This window comes from Gallus gallus, chromosome 1, assembly GCF_016699485.2.
Source record: "Gallus gallus isolate bGalGal1 chromosome 1, bGalGal1.mat.broiler.GRCg7b, whole genome shotgun sequence".
Lineage (NCBI taxonomy): Eukaryota > Metazoa > Chordata > Aves > Galliformes > Phasianidae > Gallus > Gallus gallus.
This window is the reverse complement of record NC_052532.1, coordinates 73,062,460-73,083,982: the sequence shown is the minus strand read 5'-3', so window position 1 is coordinate 73,083,982 and position 21,523 is coordinate 73,062,460. Positions and strand designations below refer to the sequence as shown.

At 35.0% G+C, this 21,523-nt stretch overlaps 1 protein-coding gene across 16 annotated transcripts in view; it reads right to left on the bottom strand.

Annotated features, from left to right (window-relative positions):
- The window catches only part of CCDC91 (coiled-coil domain containing 91), a 205,671-nt gene that overhangs the window by 95,464 nt on the left and 88,684 nt on the right, over positions 1 to 21,523 (bottom strand). For 13 of the 16 annotated variants that reach the window (XR_005845020.2, XR_003071497.3, XR_005845022.2 and 10 more), the window contains 4 exons: positions 15,637 to 15,729; positions 15,392 to 15,460; positions 13,573 to 13,749; positions 4,610 to 4,723 (listed from right to left, as the gene is read on the bottom strand). Coding sequence is in view for 8 of the 16 variants with exons in the window: in XM_046909473.1 (XP_046765429.1) it covers positions 4,610 to 4,723; positions 13,573 to 13,749; positions 15,392 to 15,460; positions 15,637 to 15,729 (453 nt within the window). In the remaining 8 variants the exon portion in view is untranslated. The remainder of the gene's footprint in view (positions 1 to 4,609; positions 4,724 to 13,572; positions 13,750 to 15,391; positions 15,461 to 15,636; positions 15,730 to 21,523) is intronic. The other 3 variants (XM_046909484.1, XM_046909490.1, XM_040660740.2) reach the window with 1 other exon arrangement.

Sequence of the window (21,523 nt, the reverse complement as noted above, 5' to 3'; positions counted from 1 at the left end):
TCCTCCCTTACTCTAGCAAGACAGTAAAGCACAGCTTTGTTTTCTCAACACTTCCATTCAAAACAATGACCTATCAATACTACAGAGTCAAACAAAAATTCAGAAAATTAGTAAAGATATATTCTGGACATAACATGAGTGTATCTCTAATGAAAAAATAATGTCTGGCTATTGGCTATAGCAAGTATATTCACATTTTACTCAGACAAGTTCTTTGAGGTATCACAAAGGTTTATATAAAACTCTACAAATCTGATGGCTTTTAAGATTTCTTTCACCAGATAAAGCAGTATTATTTCATATTTCAGCTTTGTAGAACACATGGGAACAGAAGTAGTTACACAGTAGTTACAAAATAATGAGTCAAACTTCTGCAAAACATCCTTCATATCTTAGATAGGAAGATTCTCACAGCGACATAAAAAAAAACATTCTTCTAGTGTAAAATTCTCCCTTGAAAAATGCAACAAATACAACAAAACAGAAGTATATGAATTGAGCTATTGCCAAATAAGTGCTACAAAAAACTTGGGGTTATATCTGGAGTATTAAAAGATCCTAATGAGATCACATTGTCTACCTTCCATTTATTTTCTCAAATGATACATCACCAACTGGATTTTCATTTTTTGTTTTAGTTTGCAATGTCCTTTAGTATTTAAAGGTGAAAAACTGACAATATTTCCCACTTGATTTAGACACTTTGGCTTGAATGCATAGTAAATACTAACACTATCCTTGCCTTGGACATTTTACCTTGATGATACTGTTGCTTTATTTTTCATTTCCCCCTCTTAATGTTTATCTTCTCAACCTCTTGTTCCTACTAAAAAAAATCCACACTTGTCACCTGTTCATCCACTCTTGAGAAAATATGGTCAAAGAGATGAGTCACTTTTTATTTCACTGATACTGAATGAGACTTGTTCCTGGGTAACAAGTCAAAAATAGCATGTGCAAAATTAATTAATAAACAAGTAGTGTCTTTATAGATTTACCATACGTATGGTCAAATTTTACACATATCAGATTGTTACTCCAGAATTTTATGAAACCTACAACAGCTGTAAAGAATTTGTTAAAAGAATATTGATCAAGAAAGAATATGGTTGAAGAGTTCTATTAAAAAAAACAAACATAGATCAGTTATTTGCTTTTTCTCATGTAATGTACTTCAAAGAATCCCACACGTATATCCCACACATTAAGTGACTATTAAAGTATACATTAGACACTGACAAGCTGTATTTTAGAAGTCCCCTAACATTTAAATCATATAGTGCCTTGACTTGCAAAAGTAATCACTATTTCAGCAGTAGCAGAGCCAGAGTACAAGTAGAGTTAGTTCCGGACTGAGATTCTTCAGTTTGTTTTCATTCTATATATTATGTTAATTGATTTCTGAAAATAATTATCAGATCGTTAAAAAAAAAAAACAAGATTAATTCTTCAGTTAATTCCCTCCAAATCAAAAGACCTGAATTAAGTAAGCCTTTAGTGTTACATATTGTATATTGCGAGACTACATTTAAAATGTATTGCAAAACTTACGATTGCCAGATCCAATTTTACAGAAATACTCCTAAGTAACCAAACAATTGTAAATACCCATTACTATTTGAAAACATTTGAAGCAATTGTGTAACTAGCTAAATACATGAATGGTTTCCTTAAACTGATGCAACAACTGTTACACACTTAGTAAAAGAAAATTAAATAGAATACATATGACTAAACAAATAACTGCTTTGAAAACTGGTATATACTTGTAACAATTGGGCAGATCAATACATTAGAAGGATTGGCAAGATAGGAAGGTGCCATAAGGGAAGGAAAAAAGATCACTTACACATATAAGAATCCAGGTTTGTAGGGGAAAGCTCCACCAGGGAGGAATCTCCAGAAAGAAATCCTTCCCTTGTGGCAGTCAGCACTTAAATGGGGTCTAGGAGAGGTGGAGCCAGGCTCCACCCCTTCTGGTCACAGAGGTGAATTGCCTTCACCTGTCCTCCTAGGGCTGACAGGGTCCTTTCCCCAGGTGCTCAATCAGTGGTTCAGGCTATGACTCAACAGTTCCCATACAATACTGCCTTTACCATAAGGTAAAAAAAAATGTATTTTACGCTACTACAAAGTAAGATGAGGTTTCCGGATAAGAATTTGCATTGTTCTTAAAGCGCTTAACCACTGCTAATCAGGTACAGATATTGTGGTAGCCTTGCTTGAAGGACTCTAAAACTTATTTCAAAACAATGATGAAAGGTAGACTACTTTTGTAAAGCTATAGCTAGAACTCTCCAAATAATTCAAGGAAAAAAAAAGAACTACAAAAGTTTTTACTGAGCTATTTTAAAAATTCCTTCCACGGGCTGCTTTTTATTGTAGTTCATAAAGCATACTTTTTTTACTCTGACAGGTGCACGGCCTTTGATCAAGGTCCATTTATTATGTCTCTTATATAAACATATAAAAGCTACCGTGTGTAATGATTTGAAGATAAAACTATCTTCCAATATTATCTCAAATACAGTAATTTTATAGATCTTATGCCAGAGAAAGCTAACTGTCCTCAGACAGGAAATTTTTTATTGAATAGAAATATGTGGCAATTGAGTAATAAAGGAAAAAAACAATTATTGCAACAACTTGATATTCAAGAAGTCTATGAAACAACTGGAAATGCTGCTCCTACTAGATAAATAAAAAACGATTTTGTTTCTTTGAAGATTTTATTTTCTTCATTTCTCTTATTTGTCAAACTTCAGAAGGACAAGAAAGGTTGACAACAATCGGCAAATAGAATAAAGGCAAGAAGCTCTAACTGTGGGTGTAGGTGGAAAGAAAATGGAAGTCTCCATTGCTGAAGACAGCAGAAATCTAAGAAATTAAGGACAGATGAATTGTTAAAGAATTTCCTAAAGGAAAAAATAATAAACAAACTTGTATAATTTATTTTTCTAGAATTCTTCTCTGAAACTAATTATATGATATCTTCCTCTGAAAAAAAAATAAAATTTATATATTTAATGAAAATCCAGTTCTGAGGAAATCCAGTACTATATAGAATTGATATATTTTTTGCCGTTGTTAAAAATAACAAACTACATTTTTAAGTCTAATGTTTTTCAGAATTTAAAGAAAAAAGAAAAAGAACTGAGTGGAAGCAAAGATTTACAGCGCTACAGATTTTAAAAGCACATAGAAAATTATCTGAAACTTTGTGAATCACTAGAATTTTTAGAAATCCCATTATAAAGAATATTTTTAGCACACAGTAAGTACGTTGATAACTTACAAATAGCAAATCCTGTTTCCCATCTTCATTATAACTAGTAACTCTTCCACAGTAACACCAAAACCTGTGGAACCTCTACAGGTAGATCATATTGTAATTCAACTTTTGGGAAAAGTTATTTTAAATACATTTCCTTGGCAGCCAAATCACATCTTCAGTGTCTGATCACATGGATGAACTATCTGTGTTTCTTACTTGTTATCATTTTTCAGGAGGAAATGAAAAAAGCTGGGAGATTTCTGGATGACTATTGAAAGTAATGGAGTTTTTGATACCTAGGCAACTATTGGGAGTGTTTTGTTAGCAAATTTTTTGCTGGGCTTTGAGCTATTATACTTTTAAAATAAACAAATGTGTTTGTAACAAGAGAAGGTATGGTGTACCTGCAAAGGAGATAAAAATTGATGTGCAAGTCTATATACAAAGGAAAACTGACAGAAACTCTGAAGGAGACATCTGCAGAGTTTTGTTTCTCACATTTCAAAGAAAATATTGGACTATTGTAACAAAATCCTGTATTTTTCTCCCAGATACGGTTGAAACAATCTCATTTGTGAAACCCACACATTCTTGCTGTCAATTGAAAACTGCGAGCTAGCTGTCAGCAGTAAAGAATCTGCACTAGCTGGACTACTCAATCTGCACTATTGGTCATGTTAATCAAGTTATTCATTATGCAAACTGTTCCAGTGCTAGATGTATTTTCACTTTCCCCACAGCTTATCCTTTGTAAATTACCAACTAAATACACAAACAAACACAAACATCCCTATTGATAGTTTTTTACCTGCGACATCTTTGCCAGTAAGATCAGTACTGCTAAATGTAAGCAAATCCACCCACAGTATAATGGAAGAGAACTCATCCTACACTTATCTTGAAGTACTAGTAAGGTCAAACTTCTGAAGTCCTACATAGCACAATATTATCTAGCTTATAATAGCAGGGAATATAAGAGCTTAAATACATCATTACTACCTCATTTTCAAGATAACAATTATCGAATAACTAATTATGGTACCCCTGATCACAATCTGAATTTGACAAACTGCATTCTTTAATTTAATGTAATAAGAAATATCATAGATTCCAGCTAATTTATTAATTTTATTATTCTGGCTTTTGATTTGCAAAAAACCTAAAATTCTACAAATGTACATGTAGAATTATGTTATACTAAAAGAAATTCTTAAAAAAAAAAAAAGTGACAAATCAGAAGACATTACTCCCGATTCTGTTTTTCTGTGCATTTCGAGATAGATTTCAAGATTTCTCACTCCTAGAAATAAAACCTCTTAGCCTCTGGTAACTCACCCTTTTCTGCTCCTTAATATATTCCATTAGTTCCTCTCTTGTCCTTTTAACAGCTTCTTCAATTGCCTTTTCACTTTGTTTTCGCTCCTCCATTAATGCTTCCTTGATAATTTCCTTTGTAAAAGGAAAATGTTAAGTGTAAATATTAAAAATATTTCACAAATGTAACATAGCTCACCATTTTCCTTCCTACTAGAAGTTTATCATGACCATATTCTGCCCCAAATTAGCATGACCCTAAATCAAATCTGATTTGGTACTAGAAGTACATTGTAATAAAGAAAGTTACATAAGCTATTCTCTCAGGAAACATCTTCCTGAACGAAACAGACTGTCCTAATGCTAAAGTCCCAGCATCCCAAAGTTACTTATGAAATACATAACAATATGAATTAGCAAAGATTTCCATTTTCAAAGTTCAGGAACATGAGATGACAAACAAGATTCCTGAAATATACAAAAGATTGCGTAACAGCCAGTCAAAATAATCAGTGTATGTTAAATGATTTAGATAAAGAAAGAGAGAGGGGAAAGGAAAAAGGGAAATAGTGGATTATTTATTTACTTATTTATTTTTAGGACTAATCGGAAGAGGTCACTGGATTTACCATGAACTATCTCCATCTTCATTATGGATATTCAAAAGCAAATGCAGCAAAAATACTAACAGTGCATCTTCAGAATGGAGGGGTGGGACGTACTTCTACTACTTAATATCACTACATCTAAGCTTGTTTACCATGTATGCATTTAGCATAAATAGTAAGATTTAATCAAAATTTAATAGCATGTTTTTTTTTTTCTTTTGAAGAACACAAAGATATATGGATGAGCATTATTTTCTTCTCTGGGCCAAAATTTATATCACCTATTCCTGCGCCACAGCCATGCATTATAGTTATATATATAGAGAATATATATATATAGAGAGAGAGAGAGAATTCAGTACATAATAAAGTAATTGATTATGCAAAAGAGATGACCACTGAGGCAATACTGCAGTACATGGAAAAGAAGAATCTTGATTTCCTTCCTTTCACAAAACTTAAAGCAGTGCAGCTAAGGAAATACACTGGGAAGAAACAACAGTGGTTCAATAAGCAACACACCAGTTCTGGAGAATTTATTTATGGATATGTGTGGGTTTTTTACTCTCTTTTTTAAGTTTTAAATACATTTTCTTTTTAAATGAAAAATAAATGCTCAGGAACCATCTTCTTCCTCACTACTCTTCGCTGTTTAGACTTAACACTATATTACTAGTAGGTGCTGAAAAGGTCTGTCTGTCCATGAGTTTGCTTGAGTGCAAAATAATGCTGACATTTTACGATACATATCTGCAACTTAGATTTGTGGAAGTAGTGGAGGTTGTGCTTTTTGTTTTTTCCTTTTTTGTCAGAACTTGACTGACCAAGGACTAAATTGTATTCCAAGACCTTTTATTTTATGCTATATCAACAGATATGATCTGTTACCAAATAAATATTATACTGGAATAGTGCCTACTAAGCAACACAGCTTGTACACACAAAGTAAAACTAAAAACAAAAAACCCACATTTTTCATCAGTTCAATTAAAAAAAAAAATCAATGATGGAATTCTTTTTAAGATTTAATTATAAACAGACATTCAGGATTTTGTCAAAATGAGCAAGCACACGTTGCTACATACATTCTCAGGCTTAAAGGAAGACAATTAACTTTGCTGCAGAACTTACAATATTCAAATAAAATATTCAGTTAAAACATGACACTTACTCATACGGAGATAATGCATAAGGAGAAACCCATAACTTCACAAATGTTTGGGAGCTCAGATGACAACCATTTTATTGCCTTGTTTAATGCTTACAGGAATATTTGTCAAACTGAGCAGTGACAGCATTTTTAAATACAAAATCTCAGAAAACTAACATGCATTCTTGGTGCTTTATTATTCTTTGTATAGAACATTTTTGCAGGAACTCAGCTGTATTGAATGTATACACTCCAAAGAACAGGTGGAATGCTAAGGCTTTAGCGGTGTAAGATATTTACAAAATTACATAATTCATCTACTCATATCAGAGTGGCACTTTACCATATATTTTTAGTGTACAAAATGAATAATATCACTGGATAGGACTAATTGGACTCTTCAGCTGAAGAGTTTCAACTGAAAAAAGTACTACTTCTTACCTTCAGCAATTTATGTCATTTCAAACAAATTTTAATTCAGATTACCAAAGAAAAATCCTGAGACAAAGGGCTCTTTCACTAACAAACTCTAGCAAGACTAATAGAAGAAGTAGCAGAAAGTTAAACATTATAGGAATATGCTGTTCTCACATTCTCATGCCAGCTAAATTTGTCAGAAGTTCCCCAAATACTTTGTTTCATATTAGAATGGAAAATAATGCATTCATTTACCCAGTTAAATTCTTAAAGGCAAATTACAAAACTGATAAGGTGATATATATTAAAATGCAGAAAATCCTGTATTAATAAAATATTTAAAAACAACAAACATACAAACTTTCCTTGACATCATGCTACTTGGTAGTTAAAACAAAAACCCTATATGAATAAAGGCTCAAAGAAAAATACAATCAAAATCCAGGGTTCTACTAAAAATATTACTAGTAAACAAAAACTACTAGTAATACATTTATTAGAGACTACTCTAACAAAGTTAATAGAAAAAAATGAAAGTTAACTGACTTGTCTTACATTTACAACTTCACTTAATTAAGAACAAGCTCTGATGAATGTGAAGTTTTGGATAAACGTGAAAACAAAGTTGCATAACGTCTTGTTGAGGTAATAAGCAGAGCAAACAATTATATTTAAAATCAGATCTGAAACAAAGCCATTATACAGTCCAGGAAAACAAGCAACAATGTGCATATTGAAGGTAATAATTTGTATTTGGATAGCCAAAAAGAAAACATTAAAATATCTACTGAGTTTAAGGTGATAGTGATACATTCACAAGGTGGTACTAAATAGAGATATGTTTTTAGTATAGACAGAAAAAAATGCTTAAAGCAAGCACTTAGCAAAAAAGTACATTAGGCTTCTAAATTCAATACAAGCCAAGAGACAGCACAGAGCAGCTACCTAGACCTGGGAAGGAAATAGTTCCCAGTCATACAAAAGAAGCATAAATACCAAATATCACAGAAAATAACTAACTGCACAACACAGAGGCTCTCGTTCCCATTGACTAAGGTACCAGATTGGCTGTTTTGTAACTGTATGTGGCTTAGGTGGCAGTTTTGTGTAGTTGTGGGGCTGCAGGGGTAGCCTCTGTGAGCGGAGCCCCATGTTTGATCAACAGCCAGCTCCAGCTCCAAAAGGGACTCAGCACTGACAAGAGCTGAGCCATGAGCAACACTGGGTGTGACTCTGGGAGAGGAGATTTAAGAAAGAGAAAATCTGCTGTGCAAGAGCAGCTGGGAGAGAGGAATAAGAAATGTAAGACAAAAAGCCCTGCAGACACCAAGGCCAGTGCAGAAGGAGGGCAGGAGGTGCTTCAGGCATGGAGCAGTTCTCCTGCAGCCCATGGAGAAGCCCATGGTGGAGTAGGCTGTCACTCTGCAGCCCATGGGCACCAAACGGAGCAGATCTCTGCATGTAGTAATTGAGGAGCCTGTGGTGCAGCAGCAGATGTGGCCTGAAGGAAACTGCAGTCCATGGAGAGTTCCTGTAGGAACATGCCCTGGGCCAGATCTACAGCCCATGGAAAGGAGCCTGCAATGAAGCAGGATGGGTGAGGTGTGACAGCGATTGGTGAGTGATATCTCTTTCCTTACCCCAACCTTGAACCCTGTTTCACAGTATTTTTTCCCCTTCATCTTCTGAGGAGAGGAAGTGAGAGAGGGGTGTGCTGGATTTTAGCTGTCCATCAGGGTGAAACTACCACAATCACAGAGAAACAAGATGCAAGCTTCAGACAATTGGATAACAACTGTATTTAAAAATTGGTGGTGCTGATAAACAAAGTCCTATAGGTTTGACACTTACAAAAGATGTGTCAATGAATCTATACACAAAAATGCAGTCTTGACAATAAATACATAATCCCTATATATTTTCTTCAAAATATTTATTATGAAACTCCTGACTCCATGTATCAGCAAAAAATCTTTTTCTTTGTGATTCTTGTTTTTAAGATTACACAGCTAAGAAAAAAACATTCTGCAGCTAATTAATCAGACTAAAAAAGAAAAACCAGAGTGGGAAATAATTTATGTAAGCAAAATAGTTTATTACTTTTTTCCACACTGCTCAAATGTAGAGCAATGAGGAAAAATATTTAGGCAGAAAATAATTTTCAACTAAAATTTAACAGTTAAGCAATAGTAGAAAAGTAAGCTAGTTCTCTAAGTATGGATCCAGCACCTCCATGTTTTCATTTATAAAAGACTGGGTGTGGAAATCCTTAAGATATTTAACACAAAATTGATTCTGACTTGCCAAAACTATGAACAGAAGAACTCCCTTAAGAGTAAGAACACTGTAAGAACTCTGTTTAAGAATACCTTAAGAAGTTTTAATAATATATCAGGTAAGCAGCCATTAATTGTTCAGAATTAAGCACTGTGTTCTAGACTTTATACTTTTAACTTCTGAGAAGTAACATCTTCTAGTATTTTTAAACTCACTACAAAACATTAAAAAAACTTTGAAGCCCATACAATGCAAAATAATTTTCATCAAGTTTTTTAAGCCATTTAGATGTTTCCCAGTAAAATTATATTAGATATTCCAAGATGATGAACTAGAAATAACAGTTCTGCATAAAACATCTATAACATATGAGCCCTTGGGTGTGTGAGGATACTAGAACTGTATTGAATTTTTGGAGACTTACTCAGCAAAGACTCCTAGGAAGCTCACTTGTTGTTGTTTTTTTTTTTTCCCCATAGGCCTTTTAGTTACTTTCTTGCAAAAATATTTTTTCTTTGTTTATCTTGTTACATCTTGTGTACCATAGTTGTGGATTGCCAGAATGCAACATTACAGCCGCAGTTTTCCTACAACTCACCCACTGGACATGTAATTTTGCCTTAGTGCTTCTGCTCCTGTCCAAGAGGAGCAAATTTTAATTTAGTTATTTTAATAAAATAGTTTAGGGTTTTCTTTTTTTCCTCTAATTATTTGCAGTCTCCTTTAGAGTCCTGCATACAGCACATGTGAATTATGGCAATTATGAATTCAGGCTCCTTTTCCCCTGAGAATCAGGGTAAGATGCAGTAGATTCTATGTGATACTTTAAATATAAGCCTTCAAGTTATGGCGTAGATCTGAAAATCCAGGGCTCACCCTTCAGATGTTTGCTATCATTTCAATTTTAAAGATTTTTTTTTTTAACTAAAATTGTCAGTCTACTGCCAGTCTACATTTAGCCTGCTAAAAAACCTCACCTGTAATAACTTTTTTGTGTGTTGCAAATGTACATTATTTTTGATTAAAAGATGACTCCCTTATTTCAAGGAGAGCTTATTCTCCCCAGTTTAAGCATCACATTTATGATATCTTTTTCTTTTAATTACGTTTAAAAAAGGAAGCTTAAATTTTAACTCAGAATTTCTTAGTTATTATTTTTACTGTCAGTTTATCTCTACTTTGCATATTTGGTAACAATATTCTTGATATTGATAATGGGTAAATCATGGTGGTTATAATTCAATTGCAGATTATACAGTGGGACTTCATCTCAAAGATTATAAAATTTAGCATATGTTCAGATTTTTTAATTCTTCATTCCTAGTGTTACCTATGCCTCATGACCTCTGCCTCAACTATTCACAGAAGTGTACATGACCCTTTCCAGTCTGTCAATTTTGCAGATGTATAGCATTAGCAAAGGAAAATTCCTCCTCTTTAACACTATGCTTGACAAAATATTTTGTTGTTCAAATCATTAAAGCCAATCACTTAAAATTAATTTGCAGCACGATAAAATTCAATTGTAATCCAAGTTTTTAAGACAAAATTTATGGAGTAAAAGAAAGAAAATTTTAAATATAAAAATATATTTTCTATCTCAAACACATATTCTTCCTGTCTGTGATAATTTGAAAAGGATAGAGAGTTTTGTTAGGAACACGGCTTGTCTTTCTTAGTATTAAGTTCCAAACTCATGTTGGTTTAAAAGTTAGTTCTCTTGTAATAACAGTATTCCTCATAATGCTGTTTCTATATGCCTGACACTAAAAGACATATTTTGCATGTTCATTTACATTCATCTACACTTGTTTCATTACTTGGTGCTAAGCATAATAATATTACCAAATGACAATTCTGAAGCAAGAAGCATAAGGAATTTTACAACAAGTTATGAAGAATTAAAAGAGGCATTATGTTACCATAATTTTACATTTAGTTGTCCAAAATATTAGACTATGTATTTTACTTTTGGCCATTATGGGGCTGACTTGACAGACTATGCTGTCTGAGGAACAATTGCAAGCAAGTGTATAGTTCTTATACCTCTCGTAAGAAAAATCTTAAAGAAAGAATGCAAATAAGAAACCAAGTAGAAGGCTCTATAAAACCATTATCAGCTGACAAACTGCTTGAGGGTAGTTCCAACTACTTTTCAGCACTAAACCAAAGTCACTTCTGACAACTTTTCATTCAGCAAATAAGCTTTATATGGCTTTCCTTGTTGTCAGATTGAGAGAATTTTAGTAGCTGTAGTATGTTTATAAGAGTAATGGCTTAAGGAGGTAAGTAGTTCCATAGTAGAAGTAAAAAGTGAAAATTTATGCAAAAGAACCATTCAATATGAAATTCTATCTTTCCCAAAGAACTTGCATTCATTAACCAGAGATTAAAGAGCAAAACATCAAATATGTTACACACATTAATATGAGAGAACTCTAGAAATCTCAAGAAAAATCTGCATTTTACTTAAGTGAAAAGAGATTAAATATTTGAAAAAAGGAACCTAATTCAAAGGAGAAATCATAATTTATTATAAGAGAAATTATTCCTGTTACCATCAAAGTTGTCAGAGCTATTCAGTATTAGAAGAAAGAATTAATTAATGCTGCATAGCTACATCAAAAGCAAGAAATTTATGGGAGAAGTACTAACAGTATTCTCCAAAAACAACGTACTGCCCACCATCACAGTATATAACTGGATACTCTAACATAATCAACTGCTTGATTAGCTAGCATCCGAAGAGGAAAAGTCCTCTTGAAGTCCTGAATTTCTTCCTTGGAAAAGCACTGACATCTCAATATTAAAGATTTTGTCTGACAACACACCAATCAATACTAAACTACTAATATTATGCTGCCCTGTGATTATTTTCAAAGGAACAAGAAACTCCAGTAGTATGTTCCACAAGGAAAAAAAAAAACCTACCTTAAGTCACTTGAGGATATTTTATGTGCACCCCAAATACATAAAAATAGAATCCTGCCTGACCTCACACACTTAACTATGGGACCCATTCACTGACGAATGTTTAAGACACAAAACCAATCTTAATCTTCTCATTTGACAAACCGCACTTTTTGTCCAAGATGCAGGGGTTTCCACAGAAGGACAGAACTATCTGCCTTAGGAATATCACTAAACTGCACATTAATTTAATGACACATTCATTTCTATTTCCTCCTACTACTAATCTCTTCATGTTCCACATACTATAAAACTATGGTCATTCTTTACTGTAGCACACAACAATGTTATTGTTCTTTTCTGCTGTTGATATCTCCTCTGCACCACTGGTACCAACAGTCATTCAGGGTAGTCTAAATGATTACGACTGTAGCTAAACCTTGAGCAGTGTTCTTAGCTTAAATTTAGCTTTGAAGTCACTGGATTACCCTTTGGTCATGAAGAGTTTGAGTCCTTAAATGCTTATCATAGTAAAATTACTACCTTGAAAACTGACATCTTACCAGTTGGTATCTTCATATTCAAAAAAAATTAAGCCAGCTACATACAAACAAAATAATTTATATTAGAAATATATACAAAACAGATGCAGATTATAATAATGGTTTTGCATCAAAAAATAACTTCTAGAATTTGGTTAGCTATGAAATGAATATTTCTTTTAAACATTGGAAAGGGAAGTGGTGCCTGTTTGCAAGGAGATGGGTTTTAAATATTTATGATATTTTATCCTATTCTTTAAATTCTAAAGCTGTGTGGTTTGTTGTTTTTTTTTTCTTTTTTGTTGTTCAGTATGTTAAAAAAAACATCAACACAAAATTCCAATATTTGAATGAAATACATCTTGAATCCTATACTGCAAAGAATTTTAAACAAGTAGGCCACCAACAAAACAGACTGTTCCTTCGCATATTTTGACCAGTAGAGACTATAAAATTGAACTTTGGGAAGAGCAACTTAATTTGAGGTCCCTACCGTCTTGTTAAATGCTGTGCTGGGGATGTTCCTCTCAATACATACCAGTATCCCTACAGAAGCATCTCTCTAAGATGTAACTCTAAAAGCATTTGTTTGTTAGTGTTTTAGGTTTCTGATTTTAATAATGGTCTTTATTTTGTATCTACTCTATATTTTTATCTCAGTTAAGCATTTTTTTAGTAAGAGAAACAATGGAATTTCAGCATAAGAAAGAAATGTAACTTATCTTCCATAGGTATAAAAAGAAAAAAAGTCACATAAATAATCTACAGCGTAATTCCAGTATCTGAACAATTTCTCTTGGGCTTTTTTGGAAGTCAGTGAAGAAAACCAGGCATTTACAGTGCACAATTACCACATTTAAATACACGTGCCTCAAAAAGTCGCAAGAGCAATGTTCTGAAACTGTCAAATTCTTTCCAGTCTAAATGTAAATAACTTAAGAATGCAGTGCATTTCAAGTATCAGTAAGGTGCAGTGAAAAACAATGTATCATAAGAAAATCTGCCACATCATTAGGAAGACCTTAAAAATTAAAAATAAAACAAACAAAGCAGGTCCATATAATAATAAAGTATACTAACTTCATTATGTCTTCTTTGCTCTTGCATTGCTTCCCAAACAGCCTGGGCAATCTTCTTGTTAAGTCTCTCATGTTCTGCTTTCCACATATTTCTTTCTTCTTCATGAATCTTCTCCATATTTCTCCTTTCCTCCTCTACAGCTTTCAGAACAACTTCCTGTACTATTTCTTTTTCAGCCTTCAAAACAAATCAAGAAGTAAATGAAGAAAATATCCAGTGTGGGTGCTGTAAGCACACATTTTACTTTTCCTAATGAGATCAGTGAGGATATGAGAAAAATATTTTTACTTCTGAACTATGAATTTCAATCCATCTTAAAGTGGTACCAATCTTGTACTATCACAGGACAACGACGTAACAGTTACAGAATTAAAAAGCTGCAAGCAAAGATCTTAAATGCCCACCTATTTGGGTATACCATATCATAACTAGCTTCCTTTCCGTGATCACAAAAAAATATGATGAAGCAGAAACCACATTAGTGTTGGTGATATTTATTCACACACCACATCATCCTTTACCATGGCATGGGGGTTGGAACTAGGTGATCTTTGAGGTCCCTTCCAACCCAAAACTTTCTATGAGTTTGTAGGACTTCCTGTGGGTGGCTCTAACCTTCAAGAATTTAATGAAGTCCAAGAACAGCTTAAACATTACATTTGTCAAAGTAGCCAATGCATACTTAAAACAAATGTGTCTTCCGTCCCCAAACTCTTTAGCTGCACATACTAAAAGAAATATAATTCCATCTTTTTTTTAATGCCTATTTTCAAGCATTACATGAAATCGTCAGAAGAAACACACTGAATTTGAAGTAAAAGGGACAATGCACAGCTCTATATGAGCTGAACCATTCAGAAATATATTTATCAGCAAGACAATCTATCATTACACAACATCTACAAATAAAGTCTTGCTGAAGTTCAAAACAAACACTGGCTGGCAACTCACTCTTTTCCCTTATTTTAATAAGCTTATAGGTCAGTGCAGTATCCTTGATGATGATTGCAACAAGTAAAAAAAATCATAAAAGGACATAAATATTGGGTTCCTCAAATTCATTTATTTAAAAATAAAGCTGTTTCTTGCAGTTTACTGGAACTTGATTTTTTTTTTTTTTTGGTCATTTATAAAATATATTAAAAATGTAGCCAAAATCAAAAAGGTCCTATTAAGATATTTTATTATACTCACATTTTCTCCCAGATGTTTTTTGTATTACTGAATATTACTGGGAGAGGTGCCATATGAAGATATAAAGGATGTACTACCATACACACTGTGCTAGGTAACTTGTACTACTAGTTTTCTCAGATCATTACAAACAACTGAAATTTTGTACTGCATTCTGTACCAGTATTAGAAATTACATATAGTTTGTTGAAATGTTTGTATTTTCACATGATTTCACTGTCCTGTCCTCAATGAAAATCAACATATTTAACAAAAATTAAGTAAGATACAATGCTAACTGTCTTAAGATCAGCTCTTCAAGTTGAGAGACACTGATGCTAATCAAATGACAGTAGAAACATATTCAGGTAACACCAACAACTGAACTGCAATTTTCTAACCTCTTGTAATACACTCATTCAGCGGTTAGCTTAAGTAGAAGTAGATAGCTTACATAGACTATCTCTATGAAAACATAAGACAAAGCAGAACTATAAATCTGCTTATTTCTAGGCTTAGACTTTCCTTTAAACACAGATGAGAACATAACATTTGACAAATCTGGTTATGAAATGAGCTGCTAAACCTGGTATTTGTAATGACACACATGGAATCTACTGTGTATTTAATACCTAGCAAGAGATACCTTTGCAGCAGCTGCTACAGCCTCCTTACTTCTTTTTCTTTCTTCATCCAAACATTTGTCCAGCATTTCCTGTAAATATTACAAAAAATTAAACTACAATATTCAATAGAGGAGTAGCTAAAAATAATTTCAGTCAACTGCTTGAGAAAAATCCATTTTCCTGTCAAAAATTGTGACAGAATCATTTCCTATGAAATCTACAGTGTGCACTAGAATCATTTTTCTTTTGTAAATAAAAGCAATACCTTATGTTTTTGTGACTGCTGCATCAAAGCCTCTTCTATCTTTTCTGATAAGACTTCCTTCTCTGCTTCCAAAATGTCAAGAAGTCTCTGATGCTATTGGGAGGAAATATTTATATTATTTTAACAACAGTTTGCAAAAAAAACAGACAAAAACAACTCATCCAGGAGACTTAGGGCTGTTGGCTGCTTATAAAAACAACTCAAAATTTAGATTCACTTAAAGGAAATATACAATGTGTCCTTAACTTATTCACTGACAACAGAAACATGATAAGAAGAAATGTTTAACTTCCTGATTATTTCCTCTCAATCTGAACAGTACTAGAAAGGAAGTTGAAAAGAACAGTATATATAGCAATATTTCTTATGACAATAATCCAAATAATCACACATTTTAAATAGCTCATATAAACAACTGCATAAATAGATTTGTACTACCTCTCAGTTAAACATATAGTAGAACACAACTGTATTCACTTTTAGCCACTTGTGATATCATGCACTTTGAAAGCCAGGAAGTGACAGCAATAAGAACAACGCATCAAGTTTTCTTGTAATCCGAAACATTTTTTCAGGAAGTGAAAGATTATTGAAATAAAACTCTGGAGCTGGCAGGGGTCATACAGAGGACTTTAAACTAGGTACAATGGGTAAAGGTTTATCTACTTCAGTGCACACAGCATGGGCAATAAACAGGACGAGCTGGAAGCCATCCTGCAGCAGGCAAACTGTGACTTAGTTGCTGTTACTGAAACACAGTGGGACTGCTCCTATGATTGGAGTGCTGCAATGGATGGCTATAAGCTCTTCAGAAGGGACAGGCAAAGAAGGAGAGATGGTGGCATGGCTCTCTATGTTAGAGAGTGTTAGAGTGATGCTGTTGAGCTTGGGGCTGGGAATGATAAGGTTGAGACTATACGGGTAAGCACCAGCAGGAGAGCCAACAAGGCTGACATTCTGGAAAAGGACTGCTACAGATTGCCTAATCAGGATGAAGAGATGGATGAGGCATTCTACGAGCAGCTGACAGAAGTAGTGAGATCACTAGCCCTTGTTCTCACGGAGAACTTCAACTTTCCTGATATATGCTGGAAATATAATACAGTGCAGAAGAAGCAGTCTGGGAGGTTTCTAGAGTGCGTCTGGAAGACAACTTCCTGATGCAGCTGGTAAGAGAGCCTACCAGGGGAGGTGCCCTGATCTAGCAGGTCACCATCCTGCTCTTCACAAACAAAGGATTAGCAGGACATGTGGAGGTCAAGAGCTGCCTTGGGCAGAGCAACCATGAAATTGTAGAGTTCTCTATTCTTGGTGAAGTCAGGAGCGGGGTCAACAAAACTTCTACCTTGGACTTCTGGAAGTTAGACTTTAAACTGTTCAGGACACGGGTAGGGAGGGTCCTTTGGAATTCAGTCCTGAAGGGTAAGTGGGTTCAGTAAGGCTGGACACCTGTTAAGAAGGAAGTCTTAGAGGTGCAGGAGCAGGCTGTCCCCCTGTGCCATAAGATGAGCCAGCAGAGAAGGAAACTGGTGAGGATGAACAGGGAACTTCTTCTGAGACTCCAGGAGAAAAAGTGTCTGCCTCCTGTGGAAGAAAGGACAGACAACTTGAGGAGAGTACAAGGAAGTTGCAAGGATACGTAGGGAGAAAATTAGGCAAAAACCAAACTTGAACTCAACCTGGCCACTGTAGTAAAAGACAACAAAAAACTTTTTAACAAATATCTTAACATTAAGTGGAGGGCTAAGAAGAATCTCCAGATTTCACTGGATGCTGTGGGGAATATGACCACAGAGGATAAGGAAGGATAAGGCTGAGGTTCTCAATGCCTTCTTTAAATGCATCTTTGAAAGTCAGACCAGGTATCTTCAGAGTACTCCTATCCCTTGACGTGGAAGCCTGGGACGGGGAGCAGAATGTACCCCTCATGATTCAGGTGGAAACAGAGACCTTCTACTCTATCTGGACTGTCACGAGTTCCAGGGGCCAAATGGGATACACCCAAGGGTGCTGAGGGAGCTGGCAGAGATGATTGCCAGCCACTTTCCACCACCTATCAACAGTCCTGGTCAACCAGAACAGTCCCAGAGGACTGGAGGCTTGTCAGTGTGACTCCCATATACAAGAATGGTCATAGGGGGGATCTGGAGAACTACAAGCCTGTCAGCCTTGGTGCCAGGGAAAGTGATGTGACAGATTGTCCTGAGTGAGACTACACAGCATGTGTGATCAACGGGAGATCAGGCCCAGCCAGCATGTACTCATGACAGGCAAGTCCTGGTTAGCCAACTGATCTTCTGTGATCAAGTGACCCACCCAATGGACGAAGAAAAGGTTGACGTAGTTGACCTATACCTCAAGCAAAGCCTTTGACACTACCTCCCACAGTATTCTCTTGGGGAAGACGGCAGCCTGTAGCTTGCATAGGTACAAACTTTGCTGGGTAAAGAATGAGTTAGATGGTCAGGCCCAACGACTGATGGTGAATGGAGTTAAATGCAGCTGGTGGTGGGTCACAAGTAGTGTTCCCCAAGTGTCCATACTGGGGCCAGTCTTGTTTAATATCTTTATTGATGATCTGGATGAGGGGACTGAGTGCATCCTCAGTAAGTTTGCAGGTGAAAACAAGTTAGGAAGTGTCGACCTGCCTGAGGGTAGCAAGACCCTTAAGAGGGATCTGTATGGGCTGGATCCATGGGCTGAGGCCCCAGTTGTATGAACTTAAACAAGACCAAGTGCCAGGTCCCACACTTTGGTCACAACAATCCCATGTAACACTACAGGCTTGAGACAGAGTGGCTGGAAGTCTGAGTAAGAAATGGACCTGGAGGTGTTGGTCATTGCTCAGCTAAACATGAGCCAGCAATGTGTCCAGACAGCCAAGAAGGTCAATGCCATCCTGGCTTATATCAGAAATATAAGCCAGCAGGAGCAGAGAGATGATAATCCCCCTATACTCAGATCCGGTGAGGTTGCACCTCAACTACTGGTTCAGTTTGGAGCTCCTCACTACAAGAAAGACAGAGGCCCTAGAGTGTGTTCAGAGAACAACAAAGCTGGTGAGGGGTCTGGAGCACAAGTATTACGAGAAGCGGCTGAGGGAACTGGGATTGTTTAGTCTGGAGGAGGGTCAGGGGAGGACCTTACAGCTCTCTACAGCTACCTGAAAGGAGGTTGTAACGAGGTGGGGGTCAGCCTCTTCTCCTGTGTGTCTAGCAACAGGACATGAAGGAATGGCGACAAGTTGCACCAGGGGACATTCATGTTGGATATTAGGAAGAATTTATTTTCCAAAAGAGTGGTCAGGCACTGGAACAGGCTGCCCAGGGTGGTGGTTGAGTCACTATCTGTGAAGGTGTTCAAGAGATGTTTAGATGTTGTACTACAGGACATAGTTTAGTGAGGAAATACTGGTGGTAGATGGATGGGTGGACTTGATCTTGGAGGTCTTTTCCAACCTTGGTGATTCTATGATTCCAGAGTAACCCAGTAGTCTACATGTGGTTTTATAATCTTTCACAGATTCTAATCATGATCTATTAATCTATTTTTCAATAAGCCAAGTAAAGCTTACAGGGGTTTTGTCTACAAGAACTAAGTTGTTCTCCAAAGCTAAAAAAATGTAACTGTAGATTATTATTGCTTATTGACAATTATTAGAAAATCAGTATACTTTGTTAGATATTGAGTTATTATAACTCATATATTATAACCTTACAATGAAAACAACAAAAAAAAATGCAACATTATTTATACAACTCAGCACTTTTACACAAATACAGACAAATAGTCCTTTCATCAGCATTTCTAAAAAACTGCCATTGATCTTTCATGAATTTTAATATTGTTTAGTTACAAGTATCTCTAACAGCAGCTAGAAATACATTTCCAAAATGAAACGCTATTTTTGGGGAAAAAAATACATTTGTAGAATAGAATAGAAGACTTATATGCTACTTTATAAAATAAAATACTTATCTACCCTTCCAGGGTAAACATGTAAAGAGGCATTTCCTTATGAATTTACTTAAAATAGGTCTGAATTGAGCAGACATTCTAATGGAAAACAGCTGTGGAATAAGCATGGAAAGTCACCTTGTGGTAATACTTAATTATGAGTAAGTTAAATTTATTTTTGTGGATTTTGTATTTTCAAACATTAAATTTATTATTCAGGGCATTTACGGATTTCTTTCCTCATCAACTTGAAGTTGAAACAATAGATGAATTTCATTAGTAAGATGATCTTCATTATTCTTGACTCACTGCACTGATGACAAATCTGTTACTTTGCATTTGTTTAAAAGACAAATTTAAATTAAAATTAAAAATTTAAATGACACAATAGAAAACAAATATATGCAAATTTGAATCAGATACATACATTAAATCAAAGTTCACTTATGTCAGTTAAAGGCTTTAAAATTCATTGATATCAGTTAAGAATCATAGAGAAATTCTCTAAGGAGTGCTTATTAAAGAAGATCACTTCTAACTTTAAAACATCTACAACCAAATTACAGTAAACTTTGTAAGCCAGTTTAGAGTTTCTAGCCTAACAGATACCAGTATTTTAGTTCAATCTGACTTCTAGGTTAGATATGAAGAGACTGTGTATTTCAATTTGCCATAATGGACCAGCTTCCATATGAATGTATGCTGCTCCGAAAGTAACGCCTCCAGTTTATTTACAAGGAAATTACAACAGATATAAACATCATGATAACACTGTTTGACAGAGCAAACTCACAGCTACAAAACATTATTGTTTTAAAAATACCTGCCACCATTAGCCATGCATTTTCACCAGTGATGAACAAAATACTGCATGCTGCGCCCATAAAAATCTGCACTAGTGGAAGTGACCCGGTGTTGCTGTTGCCACTGCCAAAACACACTACCCACTGCCTCACTTTGCTAACATCCAAGTTTTGGTCTCCATAAATGTTCAATGTTGAAAAATGTCAATGAGTGTCATTTCTTTTCTGCATGCAAGAATTCAGTGACATACCTTTGCTTCATATGCATTTCAACAACAGATTTCATATTGTCAGACTGCCCCTCTGCTTCCATTTCTTGCACAGCAGCAATATGTAATGGAATATTGGTGAGAAAGTTCAACCTTTACTGTCATACAACCAACATCTGCCTCTGATGTCATGGGTCAACATAATACAATAGAAGGCATTACATTCAGAGCTGCCTTGTATTTTAAAACACTCTTCATGGGATTGTGATTTTCAACATTTAAATTTCTGGGCACTTATATACAAATCAAGAAAATTTCTACAAGAAAACATACAGGTTCATTCTGAGTCCTGCAACAATACAGAGATTTGCATGGATAAAAAACAGAACACATCTACATGGACCATGGAAACAACTTGCATCTTTTCTCCTAGCTGTGGAGACCTCCATGATTACAGTCTTATGTACAACACTAACCTCACTTACATAGCATTCTGCTTTTTTGTAAGCCTATAGTAGACTGCAATCCTGATAAATACAGAAATTGGGATCAACTAATTTTTATTATACGGAAACTTCAAATGTTCTAATATTTAATAAATTTCAACAGTAAAAAAAAAATCTCAGTTGCTGCAAAGAACAATGAACAACTGCTTAGCTGAACAAAGCAGAAAAATGTAACACCAGCATTGTGACAGTAATGAGGAGTTTAATAACACCTAGACTTATCAGTCAAATTTGATGATTTTCATTGACAGACAGGGTACCAATCAAAAGGAGATATAGACAGCAGTATAATATAAATAATTCTGCTTCTTCTGGAAGCAGAAAGGGAAATACAAAATACTGCTTTTGCTCACCAATGAGCACAAAATAAGTTGCCTATTGAGTTAGGTTACAAAAATACAAATAATATATA